Source organism: Phascolarctos cinereus, unplaced genomic scaffold, assembly GCF_003287225.1.
Source record: "Phascolarctos cinereus isolate Bilbo 61053 unplaced genomic scaffold, phaCin_HiC Scaffold_2;HRSCAF=192, whole genome shotgun sequence".
In the NCBI taxonomy this organism is placed as follows: domain Eukaryota; kingdom Metazoa; phylum Chordata; class Mammalia; order Diprotodontia; family Phascolarctidae; genus Phascolarctos; species Phascolarctos cinereus.
The window spans coordinates 241,177,506-241,202,682 of NW_027555625.1; the positions used below are offsets into that span (position 1 = coordinate 241,177,506).

Here is a 25,177-nt window from a genome sequence, read left to right on the forward strand (position 1 = left end):
TCCTTTGGGGTATATGCCCAGATGTGGGATTATTGGATGAAAAGGTTATGAATAGTTTAGTTAGTTTTCTTGTATAATTGCAAATTGTTTTTCAGAATAGTTGGACCAATTTTCAGTTCCACCAATAGTTTATTGGTGTGCCTGGCTTCCTGGAGGAGAAATCTTCCCCCCTCCCCCAAATCTTTTGTGTGGAAAAAAATGAGTTCTCTAAGTCTCCAAAGCAGGAGACTATTTTAAATATCTTTTACTGATCCTGGCTCTGCTAAGTCCTGCCTATGCTGGGGTAGTGCCAATATATGGAAACTGAAAGCAGAAAAAAAATGCAAAATGAACTTTGTTGAACTGCATCTAAGGCTAGGTTTATGTTAGGTTCATTCTAGGATGAAGGTTCCTCTTGGGTCTGCTTTTCATTTGAACCAGTTAACTTACCTCTCATAATGCATCATTCCATTGTTCAACTCCTAAAGAATTCAGGATGGCAGCTCCTGCCTCCTGCCCTACGGCTAAACACTCTCAGTCCAATGAGACTAGTTTCCTCCTCTTCCCTACTGTTGATGTTTGATCAGTACCAGAAATGTGTTTCTGATGATATCTTTGCAGAAGCCTGTATCCTGGACTGTATTCAGGTAAGGAAATTCCTGGAGACAATAGAGCATCTCTTCTTTCAAAGGCTAGAATAAAAAAGAACCACAAAGACTAGATTTGGTGGTATGTTTAGGTTGAATGGGGGCTATGTGTTTTTATAAGGATCAGATCTTTAAACTCTCCCTTACAGTAGGGTCAATTGAGCCCTAGGCTTTAGACCATGTAGGACATGTAGAATGCCTTAGCCTACTCAAATAGGTCCTCTGCCTGCTGCTATTCAGTTCCTAGACACTACAGAGAAGATTCAAATTAAGTCTGGCAGAGATCTTTAATGCAAAGACCCTATTGGAGTGACATCATGCAGAGTGCAAAGCTGAGGTTGGAATTTCTTTTGATTTGTTACAAGTCAAGAGATAGGATACTCCCCATTGCCCCACCCCACTTCCACCCCTCTTTGTAAATAAGTGAAGTTTGTAGTGTAACAACAAAGACATGTTGGATTCCCCGGTGTTCTCAAAATAAACCTAGAATTACTGGGAGTGAAAGTCATTAAATGAAGTCTGCTGAGGAAGGGGAGAAGTGAGGGGGAGGGAGGAGATGACAATAGAGCCTTCCTAAGATGGACAAGGAGAATAGGTTCATAAGATTTGGGGCTGGAAGAGAATTTAAAGGATATCTCATCCAATTTCCTCATTTTAGAGACAAGGCAACTGAACTTTCTGTTCAGAAAGAAGAAGCCTCTTTATAGCAAGCATTATGTAGTACCTACTATGTGCCAGGCACTGTGCTAAGCACTTTTACAAATATTTTCTCATTTGATCCTCACAATAACCTTATAAGATAGGTCCTATTATTATTCCCATTTTACAACTGAGGAAACTGAGGCATTTTCCCAAGTTTACTCAGGAGGTTAGTGGTAGGGCTTGGATTAAAATTCTGCTGACTCTAAATCCAATGCTGTATCCCCTGATAGTAGTGACTTTTCAGTGAGAGCAATGGGTGGAAGTTACAGAGATGCAGCTCCTTCCCATCAGGAGCAGCTACCGTCCTACTATCTAATTAGGGTCATATCATTTTGTTTCATATCTTCCCTGACATATTTACTGAGAAACATTGTATTGTGGTTTTCTATATTTATGTATGAACATAACTCACCTTCATGAAGGTGAGGAGCATGTCTCACCTAAGTTTTATATCTCTTCAGTAGATTGTATGACCCTTCCTTCCTTCCTTCCTTCCTTCCTTCCTTCCTTCCTTCCTTCCTTCCTTCCTTCCTTCCTTCCTTCCTTCCTTCCTTCCTTCCTTCCTTCTTTTCTTCCTTTCTTCCTTCCTTCTTTCCTTCCTTTCTTCCTTCTCTCTTTCCTTTTTTCCTTTCTCTCCTTCTTTCCTTCTTTTTCTTTCTCTCCTCTGCCCTCTCCCTCATTTTCTATACTTTCTGCCTTCCCTGAACCAAGCTTCCAAGTAGTCCATTCTCCTGCCTACAAAGACCTTGTAAGTCGAATGTTGTTAATTGCATGCACTGGCTGACGTTTCATTTGAAAATGTCCCCCACAAAAGACACTGGAAGTGCTCAGCTTGAAGATGGGGCTCAGTGGCAGTGGCAGGAAGGACCTTAGACAGACTGAGCTTTGGATGTGTGAAAAGACAGGGGACAGGGAGCCAAGGTGGAAGAATACAATAGAGACACTGATTAAATTTTCATCCCCTTATATTTGGATAGAGGTTGGGGGGAGCATGGAAATCTTCCAAGCCTTCAGAGAAAAGCCACAGTAGGACAAAGCCCGGATAGTCTTTGCAACCATCGATAGCGGCCTGTCGCAGACTTTACTTACAGCAGCTGTGAGATGTCTAGGATCTATATGGCTCCTAATGATCCAGAGAGAAGACAGAATCAATCTCCCTCCTGGAGCAAGTCCTGCCTCAGGGGTTCTTAGTACAAATGGGTGTATGTCAGCATTTCAAAGGCAATACATCCCAAATGAAAGATATCATCTTCTCTAGGAAGCCTGACCTCTCCTTCAAACTTTCATATTTCTGATGAGTCCTTCTGGTCCTTCAGGTTTGTAACCTTGTAGTCATCCTTGGCTGTTCCTTCTCAGTTACCCCTGACCATATTCTATCAATTGTCATGTGCTAGAAGTGGGAAGGTCCAGAGGGAAGTTCACTTTTGATTGAGCTGTCTGCTATCCTACGTGGCCTCTACACACCCTCCTCAATCTTCCACTGCAGCAGTCAAACTGGACTACTTTGAGTTCCCAGAACACACACTAGAGTATCATTAAATGTGCCTAGCTAGACTAAAATCAGATCTCCTCACTCCTGGCCCTGTTCTAGCTGAGTGAGTGTGGGTAAGCTACTTCTCTTAGTTCCTCAATTATGTCATTGGTTAAAATGTGAGGACTGAACTAGATGGCCCCCTAAGGACTAAAGATACCTTTCACTCTAATATCATGTCTTCTTTATTCTGTAGTTTCTTCTAGATCAGACATTCTATGGTCCACATTCATAGGCCATCTCCTAACTCTGACATCCTAGGTTCTAAGATTTCTTCAGACTCTGAAATTCTAGGCTTTCTTCCGACTCAAAAGCCCAGAATTTCATTTCCATGCCACCACTTTGAAGGAAAAAAAAACTATTTCAGCACTAGTCTCTGATGTGGGCTGCTTTGAGGTTTGTGCCCCTGAGGGTGGTCTTCAAATTTGTGTGGGTCCTCCTGGTGGTCTGTGGCTGGCCCTCAGATGAAAGTAATGCAAACAACTTTTGGGACTTTAGAGTACACATTTCACTGCAGATGGGAGTCTACATTTAGGAGCACAAAAAAACCAAACACCTCTCCAAATGTAGCAACAATAGCAGTTATTTTCCTAAACAGAAGCACCGCAAGATTTATTTTATTAAAAATATTAAATATTAAAAATATTTTTGGTATAGGCAAATGCCAATAAGATAAGAAAAAAATGGCCTCACTAGTTATGTTTATGGCCCTAGAGTCTGAAAGATGTTGCTTGAATGGGGAGTAGTCTGGTGGAGAGGTTAGAGTATCCAAGTGATCCTTCATGGGAGAGGCAGCATAGTGGAATGGAAAGAAGTCTCGATTTGGAGTCAGAGGACCAGAGTCTAAAGAGTTGTTCTACTATTTGCTGGCTCTGTGCCTTTGGGCAAGTCATCCTCCCTCTTTGGGCCTCAGCTTCCTCTTCTACAAAATAAAGAGGTTGGATTAAATCAACAGTTAATTCCCAAATGTAGTCTTGGGACCCCAGGGTGTCAGACCCCTTAGGAGGTCTGAGAAGTCAAAATGATTTTCATCATAATATTGACATTGTTTGTCAATTAAAATACTCCTTTTCCAACTACATATCTGTATGAGGCTGGATTTTCTTTGGTTATGTCAATCAGAACAACATATCGGAACAGATTGAATGCAAAAACAGATATAAAAATCCAGCTGCCTTTTAGTAAGCCAGACATTAAAATGATTTGCAGAAATATGTAAAACAATGTCATGCTTCTTCCTGTTTTTTATTTTGCAAAATATTGTTATTCTTAAATAAAAATATGTAATGGGTTTGTTATTATTTTAAATGAATTAATAAATAATGTAAAATTTTATCAGTTTTCATTTCTAATGCAGCAAATACTGATAGATATAACCCACATCAACAATAACTCTCTGGGATCCTCAATAAAGTATAAGAGCGGAAAGGGGTCCACAGACAAAAAAAATTTGAGAACTGATGCACTAGAAGATTGGTATAGGTCTTTCCAGTTCTACAACCTGTTCCCCTTGGGGAGGTAGATGTCTTGCAGTTTTGAAGGGAATGAGAAATGCCAGTCAGCCGTCTTTATGTGAGGAGCAGATGATCTCGCCTTGTGCATGGTAACACTGTGAACTAGAAGGGGAAAGAGAAGAAGAGTGAAGGCTACAGTGAGAAGGGATGGAAAATGATGAGCATATCAAAGAGCAGTTTCTTCCCAGAGGAAAGGAGGCTATAGAATGCCTAATTCTGGCAGACAAGGCTCCACCAGCTACTGCATGAGGAAGCTTCATTGGATGCTTTGGAAAATGAATGAATGAAGGAAACACATTTTTAAGTATTTAAGATGTGCCTAGTACTGTGCTAGGCACCAAGATACAGATGCAAAAGCAAGATAGTCCCTGTTGTCAAAGAGCTTACATTCTAAATGGGTGAGACAATGCAAGTTGAAGAATGGTGGCCAGGGAAGGCTATTTTGTTCTATGAAGTCACAGGGGTGGTGAGAAGAGCCATAAAGGGGAGTTGATTGACACATAATTTCCAGAAGTAACAGTGGTCCTGACCTGATCATTATTACTAGATCAAGAAGTAGAAAGGTGGTGTGTGGTTGCCCTCATCTGGATGTAGCAGCAGAAGTAAGGGGGATGTGAAACATGATCTAGTCTGGGACCAGCTAGATAGAGTGGGCTCTGTGAGTTTGCTGGGACTTCATTGTTTCTTTCTAGGCTACACTTTGAACTTTTACCACCATGTTCCAGTAACCCTACCAGGTATAGGCAGATACTGAAGACCTGGTATTTAGGAGCCTGGCAGATTTTGCTCTATTTTAATGTGTGAGTCTGAATGCTGCAAGATCGAGGGAGGGAAAGAACAAAGGAAGAAGGAAGGAAGGAAAGGAAAGGAGGGAGGAATAAAGGAAGAAAGGATAATGGAAGTGCTTGCTTGGAGTGAATTGGATGATGGTAGCTAACAACAGAGAGAAGGAAGAGCTGTTTAACTCTTAATTTGGTTTTCTTTTCTCTGTAGAAGAGAATGAGAATTATGTTGGGAAGTGACAGGAAAAAAAAAACATGACTACCAGAATTGATACCCAAGACAAGTAAGGAGACAATAACAGAATGCCAATTTGCCCTTGATGAATTCAAGTCCCTTGGCTTAGATGAATTGCATTTTTAGGTCCTGAAAGAATTGGCAGTTATAATTGCTGATTCACAGTCAGTGATATTTGAAAAGATCATGGAAAACAGGCAAAGTATCCCAAGAGTGAAGAAGAGCTAATGTTATCCCAATTTTCAAGAAAGGAAAAGAGAACAGAGTCTGAAAAGTGTAGGCCAGTGAGCTTGTCTCCAATTCCTTGGGCAATTTTAGAACAGATCATTAAGGAGGTGGTTGGGGAACAGTAAGAAATGGAAATGGTGATTACAAAGAGCCAGCATGGCTTCATCAAGAACAGGTCATGCCAGACTAACCTCATTTCCTTTTTGACAGGAGTACTGCTAAACTAGTAGATGAGGGGAATGCTGTGGTTATAGTATAAAGGCACAAAAATGAAAGATGGAATGTCATGTGCAGAGAATAGCAAATAGGCCAATTTAGCTGGAATATTGAATGTATGAAGGAGAGTAATGTATGAATGAGTCTGTAAAGGTAGGCTGGGGCAAGACTGTAAAGGGCTTGAAATACTTATCAAGTTTGTATTTTATCTTAGAGGCAATTAGGAATCTTGAGCAGAGAAAAGACAGGGTCAGTCCTGCATTGTAGGAATATCAATTTGCATGCCAAAAAAATAAAGTAAACCAAATTTTGGGTCTATGGATTGAATCATGAGAAAGAAAGAAAGAAAGAAAGAAAGAAAGAAAGAAAGAAAGAAAGAAAGAAAGAAAGAAAGAAAGAAAGAAAGAAAGAAAGAAAGAAAGAAAGAAAAGAAAGAAAGAAAGAAAGAAAGAAAGAGAGAGAGAAAGAAAGAAAGAAAAGAAAAGAAAGAAAGAAAAAGAAAGAAAGAAAGAAAGAAAGAAAAAGAAAGAAAGAAAGAAAGAAAGAAAGAAAGAAAGAAAGAAAGAAAGAAAGAAAGAAAGAAAGAAAGAAAGAAAGAAAGAAAGAAAGAAAGAAAGAAAGAAAAAAGGAATTTCTACTTAACAGCTGGGTGGAGAATAGACTGGAAAAGGGAAAGACTTGAGGTAGAGAGACCAATTAGGGAGCCAATGTGATGTTCCACATTGTGATGAGAAGTTATAAGGACCAGGTGTGTTGGCCATCTGAGTAGAGAGAGAGGATTGGATGTGGGAGAAATGGAGCTAGAATTGACAGTACTTGGTAACTGAGAAAAGAGGAAAAGTGAAGAGTCAAGGTTGCCTTTGAGGTCATGAAACTGGGCAATTGGGATAGTGATGCTCTCAATAGAAATAGGGAAATTGAGAAGATGAGAAGATTTGGGAAGAAAGGTAATGAGTTCTCTGGAAATTTTGAGTATGAGGTACATATGGGACATTTATTCAGAAATATTCATTAGGTAGTTGCTGATATAGGAATGGAGTTCAGGTGACACTATCTGCATAGCAGTGATGGCTAAATCCATGGGAACGGATGAGATCACTAAGAGTGAAATTGTAGAGAGAAAGGAAAAGGGCTCAGGACAGAGCCCTGGAGTGCATCCACACAGAGGATGAGTCATGGATGATGATCCAGCAGAGGAGACGGAGAGGGAACAGCCAGACGGGTGGCAAGAGAACCATGACAGAGCAGAATTATAAAAATCCAAGGTGGCAGGAGATTCTGGGAGGAAAGGGTGGTCCAGAGTGTCAAATATTGCAGAGAGGCCAAGAGGGATTATGACTGAGAAGGACTTGGAGGGGTAATCTAATTTAGGATTTCAGCTAGTTATTTTGGCTCTTCTCTTCTCTAGGTTAATTGTCATTTATTCTTTCAGCAGTTCTCCTATTTTTCAACAAGTCCTCCATTCATGTCCTCTTTCTGCTGGCCTTGCCCTGGATGCACTCTGGCCTAATAATGTCTTTCCTAAAATATAGTGTTTAGAAATGAACACTGTATTCCAGATGTTGTCTGATCAGAGCAGAGTAAAGCCAACTGCTTTATTTGGACTCTGGCTTTCTTAATGCAGTCTAAGATTGAGTTAGCTTTGTCACCAACAGGACTATTGACTTGTATCAAACTTGCAGTCCACTAAAAACCCTAAATATTTTTCATACAAACTGATGTCTAGCCACAACTCCCCATTTTCTGTGTTTATGCAGTTAATTGGTTTCTTTTTTAACCCAAGCATAGGCTTTCCTATTCATTAAATGTTGGTTTATTAGATTCAGTTCATTATTTCAGCCTATTGAGATATTTTTTGGTCCTGATCCCATCTTCCAACAACATGTTAGCTATCCCTCTCAACTTCATATGATCTGCAATTTGATAATCATAATATCTCTTCCTTCATCCAAGACACTAACAAAATGCTGAACAGCACTGGGCCAGGGACAGATCCCTGGGGCACTATACTGGTTAGTTGATCCATGTTGTCAGTGACCAATGAATGGATTATTCTTTGCATCTGGCCACTCACAGAAAAAAACTTGGTGTAAAGGATAGAGGACCTGGCTCTGGAGCTAGAAAGATTAAGAAATTGAAGGTGAGAGAGATTTAGGGGCTTGCCCCAGGACCACACAGTTTATAAGTATCTGAGGTGAGATGTGAACCCAGGTCTTCCTGGCTAGGTGTCCTGATTTCAAGCCAAAACTCCATTCTGGCTCTCAATAAAGTGAAATTAGTCTGGAATGACCTGTTTTGGAAAAAGCTGTGTTGGTTCCTGGTAAGAACCATTTCCCCTTTTAAATACTTTGATAATTTTACCAAGAATTGAAGTCCAGGTCATTTACTTCGGGGAAGTCAGTTCGTCTCTCTGAGCTTCAGTTTTGTCCTCTCTTAAATGGGTGTGGTGATTATTGTACTACATCCCTCACAAGGTACTTCTGAGGAAAATTCTTTGTAAATTATGAAGCACTAAATGTGTTTGAATAAATGTTTTCTTCTATGACTCAGGCAAGGATTATGGAAAGCTGTGTCATGCACACACAAACTAGGGGCTTTCCTTCACCTTTCAATAGCTACTCCTGAGTACACAATGCAATACGGTGGGTGTGACAGGACTGATATCTACCAAGGCTCTCCTCTCCCTTCACAATATGGATTGGGTCCTAAAAGGCAACAAAGCCAAGATTTGATTGGCTCAAGGTTCTGGCAAGGCTCAAGTTATGCCTCCTTTGATGTACTATCTTAGTGGTCTTAGGCTGTCTGTGTTAACTTGGCTTCCTGGTCACCTAGTGGCATAAATGGTCCCACCTACATTGGGTAGGTGCCCTTTTAACTTGGTAAATGTCAGAAGACCATGCAAGGCACCCACATCTCTACACTCTAAATATCCTTCTTCCATATCCTTGCTTTGCTAGGGTTAAGTAAACCTCCTTTTGTTGAACAATTAAGTAAACTGTTTAGTGACCAAGTGTCTAATTTAGATGCAAATGAAACAGAGCAGACCCACCCCTAACAACAGCCAGTTAAGCTAAAACTCTCTTTGACTTTATCATTAGTCATAATGTATTGGACTAGGGAGGTGACAGTCTTCCAACTTTTCTGATCTGCCCAGACCAGAGAATATAAGGGTGGAGATAGCTAGAGTGACTGATGAATATCAATGACTCCAAAGGAATTCTACTAACCCCTCCATTTAGTCTTATCTGACTTATCCGAAGAAGGCTTTAGGTCTTACAGGGCCCCACTAGATCAGTGGTGTTAAATTCAAATAGAAATGTGGGTGGGGTGGGAGAAAAGGCATTAATCCATAAAGGAGGATCCCTGATGGTCTGCATATTGACTTAGAAATATAATATCATCTATGTTTAACTATATTTCATTTATTTGGTTACAAATTTTCCAATTACAATTTAATCTACTTCAGGCTATATGGTACTCAGGAGGTTTGTGAGTGTCACACAATCAGGCCTTGTTTGATACCTCGGCTTTAGATCTTTGGGTCATGCCAGGGTTGCTCTATTATGGTTAGCTTACATTGTGGGAACAGTCATGTGGGAAATGTAATTTCCCACAGATGAGCCAACGATGAGTCATTCAGTGATTGGTGATAAAGCAGAAACGTACATGTCTTCTTGTACCCTCCATATATGCAGGAGTATGTCTTTGTGGTTTGTATAGTATTCAACAAATCCTATAATTAGATCAACAGCAATCTATCCCCAAACATTTATTAAACACTTGTCAAATTCCAGGTCAGTATTAGATGCTGGAGGTACAAATACAAAAAATAAAAATAGTCCATGACCCCATGGGGCTTGTGAGAGAAACTATATACATTATACATATAAAATAAATACAAGATAAATTTGGTGGCAAAGGTGCTAGCCTCCATGGGATCAGGGAAAACCTATTGTAGAAGTAACATAAGCTGGGTTTTGAAGGAAACTGGGGATTCCAACCTAGTGGGAGGCTTTGTCTAAATTCCTTGAAATTCTGAATCTTATTAGAACATCTGGTCAGACCACATCTGGAGAACTGCAATGAGTTCTGGCAGCCACATTTTAGAAGGTCTTTGACAAACCAGAACACATCAAGATAAGAATAACCAGGATGGTAAAGATCATGCCATGAGAGGATTAGTTGAAGTAACTGGGGATGTTCAGTTTGGAAAAGAGAAGTTACAGGTGAGATCAAATAGTCATCTTCGAGCATTTGAAGGGTTGTCACGTGGAAGAGGGATTAGTTTTGTTCTATTAGGCTCCATAAGGAAGAATTAGAAGGAATCTACCAATGTGAGCCTGTGCAAGTAACTTCAACTCACAGGGCTTTAGTTTTTCATCTGTAAAATGGAGGGAAGTGACTAGATCTCATGTCAGGGCTCCTTCTAGACCTAAATCTATGATCCTGTGAATTGGTGGGAATTGCCAGGCTGATCTTGGCATAATATAAGGAAATAATTTCCTGATGTTTAGAACTTTCCAAAGGAGGAATGGATAGATGGCTTTGGGAAGTATTAGTCTCCCTTTCACCAGAGGACTCTAAGAATCAGCTGAATGAATCTTTCTTGAAGAGAAATGAATAGCCAGACATGGTGGCACACGCCTGTAATGCCTACTATTTGACTGATGGATTGCTTGAGTGTGGGAATTCTGAGTAGTAATAGGGCTAAAGGCCATTGGGTGTGCTAGTCTAGCACCAATATGGTGAGCTCCTGGGAAGTGGGGGGACACCAGGATGCCAAAGAAGGAGTGAACCAACTCAGATCAGAAACAGATCAGGTCAAAACTTCTGTGTTGATCAACAGTGGAGTAGGCCTGTGAAAAGCACCTAAAATTCCAGCCTGAATGAGTTTATGAAACAGTCTCAAAGAGAGGAAAAACAAAACAAAACAATGAATTAATTAATTAGAAATGAAAAGGATTAAGTGCTTGTGCCAGGCACAGGGCTAAGTGCAGAAGATACAAATATTTTTAAAGATAGCCTCTACTCTCAAGAAACTTAAATATATATATATATATATATACATATATATATATATATATATATGTATATATATATATACACACACACACACATATATATACATGCATGCATACATACATATACACATATGTGTGTATATATACATATACACACATATTATATATTATGTATATTTATATAAATGTATATATGTATATACGTGTGTGTGTGTGTGTGTGTGTGTGTGTGTGTATATATATATATATATATATGATGTAGGGGAGCAGTAATTGGGTTTGTCTGGAAAACAGGGGAGTAGAGTGAAAATAGGCTGAATGGAATTAGAGCCTAAAGCATGGTGTGATGTCTAAGGACGTCCACTAGCTCTAGTAGGCCAAGTGAACTAGTCTATATGTACCTAGTCACCAATCAACTGGGTTGGGTCCTAGGGCAGAAGCTTCAAAGAGAAGTGCATTGAGTTCCCACCCTGGGTGTGGAAGTCTAACCATCAGGTCCACTATGAAGGGTGCCAATCAAGGTGGAGAGTAGAAGGTCAGTTATGGCCCCAGATCAAAAATGGCATAGAAGAGATTTCTTGCTGAGATACCATGATGCATCTATAGCTATAATCCTAACATCATTGAATTGTTGTAAGGAAAAACTGAGTAACGAGGTGACTCCTCTGAGACCCCTCCTAACTCTGAGATTTTATTATTCTGCTTGCAGGAAGACAGAGTTTTGTGAAAACCTGCCTTTTTCTGGGGGGTTGTCAGGGTCAGGTCTGATGAAGAGTCTGGATAGAGGTTTGGCTAGTGGCATACCTGACATAGGGCCCTTTCTATCCAGATGCTGGGCTGAAAAGCTCCAAGGGAGACTCTGTCTTTTGTTCTAATCTCTTAGATGCTTTGTAGTTGACTGAAGACAACAGGAGGATTCAGCCAGACAGAATCTCATTATCCAAGCTGGAAGACAGCCAGAGCTCTGGGATGAGCCTCTTCGGTGGTTCTTTTCTGATAGTCAGGAGAGTGCTCTCCAGTTCTGATCCACATTATAGGCTCATTTTTGGAAATGACTGAGCCCAGAAATCTGGCAAGAAACATCCTTCTCTCGATTTAGGAAGCCATGAGTAGAAAGTGGGATAGAAATGTCTGCTGCAAGTTGGTTGGGTCATGTTGGAGCAGTAGGCAACCATTTTGACAACATAAAGAACAGTTTGGAGGCTGGATTCTGATCCGGTATTCATTCATTTAACAAATCATAACAATAACTGACCTTCATATAGAGCTAAGCTTTAATAGCTTAAATGGCACTAAGACTTTTGGATATTCTGTCTATCTGTCTGTCTATCTATCTATCTATCTATCTATCTATCTATCTATCTACCTATCTATCTATGCATAAGAAATATATGTTTACTATATAGCTCTATTTAGACAGATAGAGATGTATTACAAAAATCTTTGGACTTGGAGTCCAAAGACCTGTGTTTGAATCCTGATTCAACTGCTTAGCCTATGCATCCCTGGACAAATCATAGGATCACAGACTTATGGCTGGAATATAGCCCAGAAGCCATCTAGTCCCTCATCCTACAGATGAGTGAGCTGAGGCCCCAAGTGGTGAAGTAATTTGTCCCAGGCAAGATAAGTAGTGAATGGCAGAGTTAAGAGCTTAGCCTGGGTACCCTGACTTGAAATCCAGCAGTCTTCCAACTACACAATGCTATCTCCCATGCATCACTTCTCCTCTTAGTCTAAGTTTCCTCACTTGTAAGATGGGGATGACACTTGTAGTACTTAGCCCACTGGGTTGTTGTGAGCATGAAATGAGATAATGCATGTAAAGGGCTTTATAAACTGTAAAGCACCAGGGGAATGTGAATTATTATAATGATTATTTTGAATAGCAACACAATTGATGCTGTCACAAAGGAAATGTGTGGGCATATAAGTGAAGGAAAGAAGAGAGAAGGAAGGAAAGAGGAGAGAAGTCAGAATGAGTGGGGGAGGGGGGAAACTCCTTCATGGTGGGGATGGGACTAGAAGTATCCTTAAGGAATGGGTAAAATTTGGCAAGGCAGAGATAAGAGAGTAGGACATTCTAGGCAGGGAGATGGCTTGATCTAAGGCCATAAACTCTGTTTTCTAAAATGTGCCTAGTGTTAGCTGTTTTGTATTGGCATGCACATGCATATACACAGACATACATACATGTACATAAAATGGGAATTCTCCCTTTCATGCCAAAATTTCACTAGGATGAAAATGATGCAGATTTGAAAGCAAGATGGGCATTAGCTTCACAGTTGTTCTGAACCCTAGTCATGTTGTCCTGGAGCTGAATGATGAGAACATGGAGAAGGCGTTCACCCAAGAGGACATAGAGAAATACTCACATGAGAACGGGTGGCCTTGTTCAGCTTTACCAGCTGCTTGCCTTGTTTGAATAAATAAGGGCCAGAATTAAATTCTTTTTGTTATTCACAAAGAGCCTCTCTATTGGATGGTCTGTGTCAATGCACGGAGCACTCACCCTGATTGAATTATGAATCTTTCAAGTGCAGTAATGGAGAGAGCTCTGGTTCTGCAGTCAAAAAGCTTGGGGTTCAAACTCCCCGCCTCTGCTATCTACTACCCGTGTGACCTTGTGCAAGTCATCAGTTTGGGTCTCAGTTTCCTCATCTGTAAAATAAGAAGTTAGGTGTCCTATAAGGTAGCTTTCAGCTTTGAATCTATCATCTTATGACCCTATGTATAAGCTCTTCTAGGGATCAAAGGTCATCTTTCCATGAGGAAGCAGCACAGAATGAATGTTGGACTTGGGAGTTAGGAGACCTGGGTTTGATTTTCATCATTATAACTTACTTCCTTGATAAATGCTTAATAAATTTTATTAAGTTTGTTTAATAAATGTTTGTGGAATTGAGTTTAATCTTTTAATCATTTAATCTCCCCGTACTTTAGTTTCCTCACTTGTAAAATGGGGATGAGTCCTGATCTAACTGCCTTGTAAGATTACTGGAAGTGGAAATGTGAAAATAGATGTCATACAGCTTTGAAAAGCATGCTGGTGGGCAATGAATCAAGAATGTGAGGTCTCTTTGGTTGCATATCATTAAGCTGGTCTCTAAGTTAGTAGATGAGTCTGGAGAGAGTTGCCTGAGGCTCAGAGACTCATCAGAAAGCTGTCACTGTCAGAGGTGGGATTTGAAGCCGGGTCTTCCAGACTCCAAATGCAGAACTTGACTCTCAACATAGTGGGCAAATGGAAGGATTTATTACCATTAAACAATGAAGCTTCCAAGCCACTGACAATCATAACTTTGCCAAAATGAATAATAGGTCAGGTGGCCTTCTGGTAATAATAATAATGATGATAATAATAACAATCACATTATTATAGTATTTTATAATTTACTTCCTCTCAATAGCCTTATTACGTATATGGGTAGTGCAAGTATTATTGTTCTCATTTTACAGATGAGGAACCAGAGGCTTGGAAAAGTGAGGTAAATTTCCAAGGTCACAGAGTTGGTAAGTAACGGAGCCAGGACACAAGCTAAGGGTCTCTTATCCTCCATTCCCCAGCTGTTTCCACCATAGCAAGAATAAGAGTTTCATGTGCTTTCTTTGGCCTTACGCAACTTTCTTGGAATTAATCTCTAACCTCTTTCCACATAGTTTTGAGGGAGGTCACTTGGCTAAGAAGGTAGGTAGTTGCCTGTGCTGATTAGAAGCAAGAGATCCCAGGAGTTTCTGAGAGATGAGTAGGTAATGTTCAGGCTCCAAAGGCTCTCGATAAGTTGGAACAATTGACCAAATTAAGGAGGTGACATTAAATAGAATAAATGTAAATTCTTAAGGCACTTAGGTTCAAAAAAATCAATGGCACAAATACAGGATGAGGGGAAAATGGCAATAAGGTAGCATGTAGTGGACTACAAGCTCAACAAATGGCAACCATGTGACATGGGAGCTAAAAAATTTACTTCTAAACTTATGCTGTGTTAAAGGAGGGATAATGTCCAGAAAAACGAACATGATGGTCTTGCTATATTCTGCTCTAATATGGCCACATCTCCACTAAGTTCTGGAAACCTCACTTTAATTGACAAACTAGAGTATATCCAGAGGACAGAAAGTAGGAGAAAATGTATGAAATTTATTTGAAGGAATAGAAAATGTTTAACCTAGAGAAGACTTAGAGAACCATGTTGCTTGTCATCAAGTACCTGAAAGACTGTCATGTGGAAGAAAGATTTGACTGGTTTTGCTTGGTCCTAGTGGACAGACTTGCAGTAGATGGATGGAAGATTGAGGGAGGCAGAGTTTTTGACTATGTAATAAAAAAATAACAACATATTAACAATGGGGATTTTCCAAGAGTGGATTGCCTTGCTTGGTGGTATTTCCCCATCATTGAATGGGATGCTGCAGATGGTTTGCTTGTTCATATGCAGGCCTCTGAGGTCTCATTCTGTAATTCAATGACTTCTCCAGGTGGACTTGGCCAGTTGGACCAAGGAAAATTCAAGTGTTTCATCTGGTGGCCAACTCCCTCATGGACAAGCTTACCCCTTTTGTCTACTGAGATTTGGGTAAGAAGGCCAGAGTCCGTAGGTTATAGGGTTACAGGTGGCCCAGCCCAGTCATTGATGTAAAACCAGGTTGCCAAAATCCATGCTGTGCTGCCCATGATCCAATTACCAGAAATAAGTATGAGAAGTGTGAATGGAATATTGAATTGTGCCACTTAATTTTAGCCTGATGATCAGAATGCTAGACGAGGTGGTAATGTAGGGATATAAATTTAGCAATCTTTCTGTCTCTCTCTGCTTCCTATCTGTCTCCATCCCTTTCCTTTTCTTTTCTCTCATTCTAGGTCATATCAATTTGACTGTATTCAGGTAAAAAAAAATAATGGAGTAGTTCAGGCCAAGAGCCTTCTGTTTGTCCAAATTATGACCAATAGCCATTTGACATTGTGGCATAATGGACTTGAACAAATTGGTGACCCTCTCAGAGACTCATTTATTTTTCTCTGTAAAATGAGGAGATTGGATCCAAAGGCTTTAAACATTTTCCTGATCCCAACAATGGACAGATCTGATTGAAGGTACATCACTAAAGCAAGAGAGACAAGAGAGAGTATTCTTTTTGTACTGAGGCCTACAAGGGACAGGAGACTAGAAGGGACTTCTGGGATTATAAAACAGGGATAATCTGTTAAAAAAAAACCTTGAAAGGCTAGATTAATGGACTGAATCCAGTAGGTGAGATCCAGTAGTGATAAAATTGAAGTCCTCTACTTGAAATTTAAAACAACAACAACAAAAACCCATTTCACAAGTAGTGGTTGGGAGAATTATGCCTAGAAAATAATTCATTCAGAAAGGATCAGGTGAGGTGCTGTACATAAAGCACTTTACAAACTGTATAGATTATGTAAACGTAAGCTAGTATTCTGATTGTGGTTTATCTCCATCAAGGCAGGGATGCTGACATATCCAAGGTAATGCTGGCCTCGATATGTGATTAATGAAGCTTGGCTGATTCACTGAGTCAGTGGAGGGATAAGTTTGCTGGACCTAGAGTAAGATCTAGGTTCAGAGCCTGGTTCTGACATGCAGCAGTTTTCCCTATTAACTTTATTATTTTCCTCTAAATCTATACCTTATTACTATTTCCCTACCTTATCTATGTGAAAGGGCCATAGAAACTTTTATTCTGCATATCTCACGAGGTTGTTATACTTGGTGAGCATTAAAAAAAAAAGGCAATGTGACATAGGGAAAGAGAAATAGAATTTGCAGAGGACCTGGGATTGAATCCTGCTACTTCCATCTACCACTTCAAAATCTTGGGCAACCTCCCTGTTTTGGAGCAGATGACCAGTAAGTTCCCTTTCAGGTCTAAAGCCAGTCATCTGCTGCTAATGAACAGCAAGCCATTCTTTATCAGAATGGATGTGGGTGGGTAGGAAATTAAAATGGCAGAGTTGGAAGACCTGGGATCTCAGTCCAGCTTTGCTACTTACAAGATATATGACCTTGAGTCAGGAAGATGTGGGCTCAAATTCTATCTTTGATACTAGCTGCATGACCATGGGTAACGTCACTCAGTCAACAAGCATTTATTTTTAAAAAGTATCTACTACATTCCAGGCACTATATTAAGTCTTGGGGAAAGGTAAAAACCTAGCCCTTGCTCTCAAGGAGCTTACCTCTCATGGAGGAGATGCCACACAAATGACTATGTGCATACAAGATATTCAGAGAAGCTAGGTGGTGCAGTGGATAGAGCAGTGGGTCTGGAGTCAGGAAGACCTGGGATCAAATCTGGTCTCAGACACTTACTAGCTATGTGACACTGGGCAAGTCACTTAATCTTGTTGGCCTCAGTTTTCTCATCTGTAAAATGAGCTGGAGAAGGAAAAGGCAAACCATTCCAATATCTCTGCCAAGAAAACCCCAAACAGGGTTGTGAAGAGTCAGACAGGACTGAAATGAATGAATAACAACAACAACAAAGATACAGGATCTGCACAGTTTAAATTGGAGGTAGTCTCAGAAGGTCAGAGGGAACTGCACCACCTAGGAAAGGAAAGAGAGCCCTTACCCACTCTGAGTCTCAGCTCCCTAATCTGTAAGTGAGGGGGTGGACCAGATGGCCTCTGAGCTCTCGTTTGGCTCTAAGTCTATGGTTCTGTGACTTTGGACAGGCTACTTTCCCTCTCTGGAACTCAGCAAAATGGGAGATTGAGCTAGAAAGTCTTTAAAGAGCACTTTCCAGCTTGAGCAGTCTATGACTACCGAACCTGAGCCCTGCTTCATCTGAAATTGAACAGTTACTGAGGAAACAAAATGGACCTATTTTCTTTCTAGTTAGCAAGTGAGCTTTGTATGTACCTTAGACCAGATTAAAACACCATCTTTGCATTGGAAGGGAGCTTATTAGACATTATCTAGTCACTAAGATTTATTTTCTAGGTGTGAAATAAAAGGCTGAGGTGACTGACCCAAGGTCACACAGTGACTATGTAGCATGAATTAGAGAATATAGCTATCTTCTTAGATATGATTCTATGAATTTGAACCCATGAAGATACATTTCTAATTCAGTTGTGATGTGGGTTCAAATCTTAGCTCTGACCAGCTGTGTGACAATGGGCATATTTCTGAACCTCAGTCTCCATCTATAAAATGGGAATAATGATCATTGCCTTACTGATGTCACAAAATAATTGTGAGGAAAACACTTTGTAAAGTTTAAAGTACATTAGAAATATGAATTGCTATTATTATTGTTATTGTCTGGGCCTGCAACTTTATCAGTGTGAGCAATTCCTGGTATGGAAACTCCTTCCATTGATTAAATATTAGCAAATTTTGGTAACTTACAGCCTTAGGGTTCGGGTTCTTGACATTTTTTGTGTGCCATGACTACTCAATGGCCTATTAGATAAAAGTACTAGACCTGGAGTGAGAAAACCTGAATTCAAATTCAGTCTCAGACACTTACTGGGTGTGTGACCCTGGATAAGATGCTTAACCTCTCTGTCTTCACTTTCCCCATCTGAGAAAGGGGGATAATAATAGCACCTACCTCCTAGGGTTGTTGTGAGAACAAAATGAGATAATGTTGGTAAAGTGCTTTGCGAAACTTAGAAGTCTATATATAAATTTTAGCTAACATCATAGAAAATTTTGACAGTCTGGTGGACCCTCTAGACTTCTTCTCAGGGTAAATTTTAAATGCATAAAATAAGATACATAGTATTACAAAGGAAATAAATTATATTGAAATACAGTTATCTAATTTTTTAAAAAAATTCACCAACTCCATAAGACCCTCTGCCTTAGAGTTATTGAAAGGGCAATAAAAACATTGAGTAACTCTCTGGAAGTCACCCCTGCAGTAACTGTTGGAGGCAGATTTGAACCCAAAGTCTTCCTAGCTCCATGGCTGGCACTCTAACCACTTTGCAATATCACATCTTATTATTATAATACAGATATTTTGAAATCAAAGATAAAGATTTAAATTGCCTCATAATTAATGGTTAAAGAAGATAGTCCTTCTTTACCTGTGCCTCTTAGACGACCTGTTTTCCTCTAAATCTCAGCTCAGGGGTCACTTCCTATGGAAAGCCTTTCCAGATTCCCCCCCCCCCAGTTGTTAGTCTCTCTCTCTCTCTCTCTCTCTCTCTCTCTCTCTCTCTCTCTCTCCACATATATACTTACCTATACACATGTACCATCCTCTTAGTAACTATAACCTCTCTTCTGTCAGGGACGATTCTTTTGTTTTGTCTTTGTAACCCCAGGGCACAACACTGTGCCTTGCATATAGCAGGTCCTTAATGAATATTTGTTGGTTTGAATTGGATAATGGTCTTTTCCTAGTACCTTCGATGTAAAACATAAAAAAGGGGAAAAATAACAGCGTACATCAATATCATCATAACAACCTTATATAGTAGGTAATGCAAGTGTTACTAGCCCCATTTAACAGATGAAGAAACTAAGGTGCTTAGGTGTTGAATGACTGACTATAGGCATGCTACTAATAAATGTCTAAGGTAGGATTTGAACTCAGATCTACTAGGCAGTGAATTGGCCTAAGCTCTACCACCAGATGCACACCAAGATCCTGTCCATTTGTGCAATTCCCTGGTTTCTATGCCTTCTCTTCTTCCTTCTCTCCCTCCATATCCATTCCCTGCTCCCCATCCTGTTCTCAGATAGCACACTTGTGATTTGGTAGCCTGCTGGATTAACAAGCGTAGGCACTTTCCCCATTCAAAGCAGCTCTTGTGCCATTTCTTTACTCAAGTGAATAACTCCCTCAGCATCTGTTGGTGGCCTCTTCTGGAGTGTTGATGGATAGTTTAGACACCAGCACACCTGCACCGTGGCATGCCTGTCCCTGCCTATTTTCACTTGCCGGCTACCAGGGCCCTGGGTTAGGGAGCTGGAAAATGAAGAAATCTCCCAAAGAGTCATCAGATCATTTTTAGGCAGAAGGTCCATGGGCTGCCCTCCCAAAAAAGAGGGAAACTGAAGCAGGCAGAAGTCAAAGATTCACTTACTTAGAGAGAGCCAAGACTAGGAGCTTTGGGCTACAGCCTTGTTTATTCTTTATTTTCCTTTTGAATTGTACTGTTTTTCTCAGCTTGGACTCTTGTCCCATGAGGAAAAGGCAAAAAATGCAGAGTCTTAAAGTCTCCCTTCCTTGTTTTCAAGTCTTATTTTGTTGCTGGGAGAAGAGAGCCTAGGAGGAAATGAATTGTCTCCAATAGCAAATTCTCCAAGTTCTTCCTCCTGTGACAGCCTAACCCTGCTGGGGTGCTCTTGGAAGAAGGGGAGCTAAATGTGGGCATGAATCAGTGGTAGGGAGATTTGAGTGATCTCAAAAACAATAATTTATAGAATTATGAGGCAGAAGTGACTCTGGAGATCAATTGATCCATCCATTGAGACCTAAGGAAGTTAAATGATTTATCCAAGGTTTCCACAGGTACTAAGTAATAGAGCTAGGATATGAATCCTGGTTTTCTGATTCCAAATTCAATCAATCAATAAATATTTATTAAGTGCCTACTATGTGTCAGGTAAATTGAGTGTTCTTTCCATTCTACCACTCTGCCCAAACAAAGCCCTTCAATTAGTCTATCTGACTCCTACAATAGTTCCATTGCCACCCCACATTCATGTACTCTGAGCCCCAGTCCAAATGGTAATCTCATATCCACTTCTACATTTACATTCTCAGTCACTTCCCCTAATCACAACCCAAATTCTAGCCTCTTGGTGTCTCCTGCACATGGACCATTTACTGGGCATTTTACACAGGAGATTTCTAGGGGGCAGCTAGGTGGTGCAGTGGATAGAGCCCTGGATTCAGGAGGACCTGAGTTCAAATCTGGCCTCAGACACATAACGCTTACTAGCTGTGTGATCCTTGGCAAGTCACTTAACCCCATTGCCTAGCCAAGAAAAAAAAAAGAGGAGATTTCTGTTCAGGTCCAAATTGGTCTAGATGGCTTCTGAGGTCCCCTTGAATCAAGAAGTTCTATTATTCTTTGACATGGCCCAAGAAAGATACGAAGCTTGAGGACAATTACCTCTACCCAGACCCACAAGAAGGATAGTCTCATCTCAAAGACAAGCTTTTCTATGGCCTCAGTTACAACAAGAATAATTTAGGTCATTAGAGAAGAACTTCTTGATGGAGAGAGTAATTAACAGGAATAATTGTCCTTTCCAAGAACCCTTCCCTGCTGACCTCTGAACCTGCAATAGACCTGCTTTTATATACTCTGACTAGAGTCCTCTCTCCATATCCTGCCCCACTCCCTCTTTTCCAGGAATAGACTACTAGGGGCTCAGAACCATGTCATTTAGATAGGCCATCTCTTAGGGCTCACATTACTGCCCCCAGGTGCTCCTCTCTAGGGAGAGAACTAGGACCTGACATCTATTTAATCTCATCAGTCACCAATGTTATACTTCTTAGACCCCCTACACTTACTAATCAAGGCTCATCCTTGGAGCGAACTGAACATTCTGGAGATCCATACCTAGATACACCCATAAACCAGCAAACTTCGGGGATCGAGAAACATCCACAGATCACTCTCATGGTCTCACAACCTCACATAGTCAGTTAACTCTATTCATTATCAGTTATCCTTCTCCTCCCTTTCCTCCTCCTCCTCCTTCTTCTTCTTCTCCCTCTTCTTCTTCTCCTTCTTCTCTCTCTCCCACACACATCCCCTTTGTTGTCTATGCACTCAAACTCTGTCCTCAATACAACCCATCACAAACTCTTAGGGGGTCAAACTGGATATAGAGTTGGTCTTCGAATCAGTCAAACCTGTGTTCAAATCCTCCCTCAGACACTTACTAGATGTGTGACCTTGGGTAAGTCACTTAACCCTCTTAGCTTTGGTTTCTTCATTTATAAAATGCAGACAATAATACCACCTATATTACAGGGTGGTTGTGAGGATTAAGCAAAATAACCCATCAGGCACTTTGCAAACCTTAAAACACTGTAGAATTCAAAAAGTTTTAGTGCAGTTTTAAGCTACTATAGCTTACTAAGACTGTATATTCCATCATCATCATCATCATACTCACCATTATCATCATTTTTATTATTATTGTTCTTATTCTACCAGTAACAAATGGAACATCAATTAGACATCTGGGGACCTTGCAAGCTTCAGAAAGCATACTCTGAAATCAACTTTTTATATCAAATTCAGTTGAGAGAGTAGGAAAAGACTCTGGGTCACTGATGCGATCCTTCTTGTAATCACTGGAAAAGGAGTGGGGAGCATGATAGAAACAAGTCAGAAAAGAACTCTCGTTGGGTGTGACTGTTAGCAGTGCTCTCTAAATTTTGGTCCCTTGGGAGAAAGCCTTTATCACCCTACCTTAGTTATGGCTCTGGTCAGTATGAGAAGGATATTCTGACATTTACTTGTTGGCCAAGGATAATCAGTAATCACATAGAGATGGTGGAGCCCTCTTGCCCTGCACTTTGCCCTAATCAGACATATCTGAAATGTTGTGTCAGTTCTGGGACATCGACCAACAGAAGCATATTCAAAGGATGAAAACCAAGATAACGAAGGCTGTAGAAAGCCTGTCATATCAGGAATGGGTCTTAGGAATCCTAGATCTCTAGAACTGGGAGGAATCTTGGAAATCATTCTAACTCAACTTCATCAATTTACAGATGAGGAAAATGAAGCCAAAAGAAGGACAGTGATTTGGTCACACAGGTAGAAAAAGATGGAGATGGGACTCAAATCCCTCTGACTCCAAATCCCGAGTTCCATAGGGTCATATGACTGTCTGCAAGGATTCAAAGCATTGTCATGAGAAAAAAACAAGCATTCAATGTGATCCCACAGAGCAGAATTAAGATCAATGTGAATGATATTTTTGGACCATACCCGTAATTTCATCGGCAGAAAGCAATCCCCCTATGAATGACAATCAGCACTTGCTATCAATCAATCAAAAATGTATTAAGTGCCTACTATGCGCCTGGCACTCCGCTAAGTGTTGGGGATACAGAAAGAGGCAAACATAGTTCCTGCCGTCAAGGAGTTTACAATCTAATGGGAGAGACAACATGCAAATACATACAAAACCATCTATATGCAGGATAAATAGGACATAATTAACAGAGGGAAGGCATTTAAATTAGTATTAAGAGGAGTTAGGGAAGGCTTCCTGTTGAATTTATAGTCTTAGAGAGTAGCCTTGGGCACTGAGAAGTTGGGTGATTTGCCCAGGGTCACATAGCCAGTATGGGTCAGAAGCAGGACTCCAACCCAAGTCTTCCTGACCAGAAGACCAAGACTTTACACAATAAAAGGTGCCCATTCTCCATATTACCCAGTAGAAATGTAAGGGATTACTAGGAAGCAAATTTGGGAACAATATAAGAAAGAATTTCCAGATAGTGAGAGCTTCCCAAAACACAAATGGGATTGTTAGAAATGGCTCATTCTTCTCCAGGCTGCGCTCCAGACTTTCTCTGCCATGCCCCAGAAACACCTTCATCCTCTCTTCAGCCCTGGAACTCACACCATGGAAGTAGCCTCCACTGCTCCAATTTCCAGAGCATGCCGAGGTGAGTCACCTCTTCATTCCTCTCCAGGATGTACTCCAAACTTTCTTGACTAGGCTCCCCAAATAGGATATGTGTGTACTTCCCCCCTTTTCAGCTCTCTTTAATGTGTTATTTTCCCCATTAGGATGTAAGTTCTGTAAGAGTGCGGACTGTCTTTCTTTCTCTTTGTATCTGTATTCCCAGCACTTAGCACAGTGCCAGGCACATAGATAAATCCTTGTTGACTGTTATGTAAAGAGCTCCATTTTATTAGAAATACTTGAATAAAGACTGGAGAGCCACTTCTCATGAATACTGCAGAGGAGGTTCCTACACACTACAGAGCAGGAGGTTGGAGGCAGTAACTTTTAAATTACCTTCCATGGCTGAGATGCTAGGTTGCTGGGAAAGAGACAAATAAACCACAGGGTCCTGGCCAGATGGGGATTCTGACATCTCAGACCCCAAGTATCCAGAGGGAATGAATTCATCTATATGTGGCTTATGGCTTGCAGAGCACCATACATACATAGTTTCATTTGAACCTAACACCAACCCTCTGAGTTAAGTGCTACAGGTTCTATTATCTCTGTTTTACAGATAAGGAAACTGAGGCTCAGAGAGATTAACTGGCTTGTCCTTGGCCATATAGGTAGTGTCAATAGTGGGATCCTAGCCCAGACCTCTTCTGAATCCTAACCCAAAACTCTTTTCTGAATATTATGCTCTCTTTCAGGGATGAAGGAAAATGAGAGGGTACTGGAGACCAACTTTTCACAGTTGTGCCACAGGCTGGCCCTGGGCTGACCCATCCTTTTCCAATTGAGTTTGAAACATGATGCTTTTGAAAAGTTCCTTCTTTCCCAACCTTCTCATCTTCCTGCCACCCCCTCCAACTCTCAGCCCTGACTGCAACATTAAAAAGTCTCTGTTCAATACAACTGTCTGATTCCCCTCCTTGGGGAATTCCCTCCCTCCTTTCCAGATTGCAAATAAAAGAGAAATAAAGCAAAACATTATAAATCGGAATTCTGCTGTCATAAATACCCCAGCAAAGCATCCCTTTCTTTCTCCCACCTCCCACCAAAAAATGTTTCTGAAAGACAATTTCTGTGCTTAATGATTCAATTTGTGCAGACTTTGTCGCTATGACAATGAGAGGGACTCAAGGATGATAAAGAAAATGTCCCAATAAACCTTGTTTTTATTGATTTGTAAGCAGCTCAATTGTCTGGGAGAAACAGAAAGCCAGCTGACATCACTTGAGTCCCACTGGAATGCAGTGATAAGTGTCAGACGATTTTTCTTGCAGGCAATTTCTCTAGCTCTGTGATGTCTGCTTGCAAATTTAAAGTAAATGACATTCCATAATCTGGTAGGGATGTGAAGTAAAGTCTGCATTGTTTGCTTAAGCATTTAAAATAATTTTGCGTCTGAAAATTTCTCTGGTGTCTAGACAAGATGTATGGCTTGCTTACCTAAAATATTAAAATTTCATACTGTATGCCTTGCATAGCTGCTTTGGTTGTAAACATGCAGATTCAATTTAAGATTTGGGGCTTCTTTTAACAGCCTGTTACAATATTCTCACAGGGGAGATGACAGGGTTAGAGTTCTGGGATTCATAAACAGCATTACTTTCTAGAATTGGAGGCATTGGACAGGGCCTGAGCTAGACCCTCACATAATTTTCATTCATTCATTCAT

At 40.5% G+C, this 25,177-nt stretch overlaps 1 protein-coding gene across 1 annotated transcript; it reads left to right on the plus strand.

Annotated features, from left to right (window-relative positions):
• Positions 1–434: 434 nt before the first annotated feature.
• Positions 435–24,454, plus strand: LOC144455615 (uncharacterized). The gene is made up of 3 exons (XM_078149069.1): positions 435–626; positions 23,377–23,491; positions 24,207–24,454. Exons 1-3 carry the CDS (start codon positions 438–440, stop codon positions 24,275–24,277), a joined length of 375 nt encoding a protein of 124 aa, XP_078005195.1. The 5' UTR covers positions 435–437; the 3' UTR covers positions 24,278–24,454.
• Positions 24,455–25,177: the final 723 nt, after the last annotated feature.

Bases quoted from the DNA above. Each gene is read 5' to 3' on its own strand.
- LOC144455615 (XM_078149069.1), top strand. From the start codon at position 438: ATGCATCATTCCATTGTTCAACTCCTAAAGAATTCAGGATGGCAGCTC. The intron at 627-23,376 runs GTAAGGAAATTC...ATTCTTCTCCAG, and splicing joins GTATCCTGGACTGTATTCAG to GCTGCGCTCCAGACTTTCTC. The intron at 23,492-24,206 runs GTGAGTCACCTC...GCTCTCTTTCAG, and splicing joins AATTTCCAGAGCATGCCGAG to GGATGAAGGAAAATGAGAGG.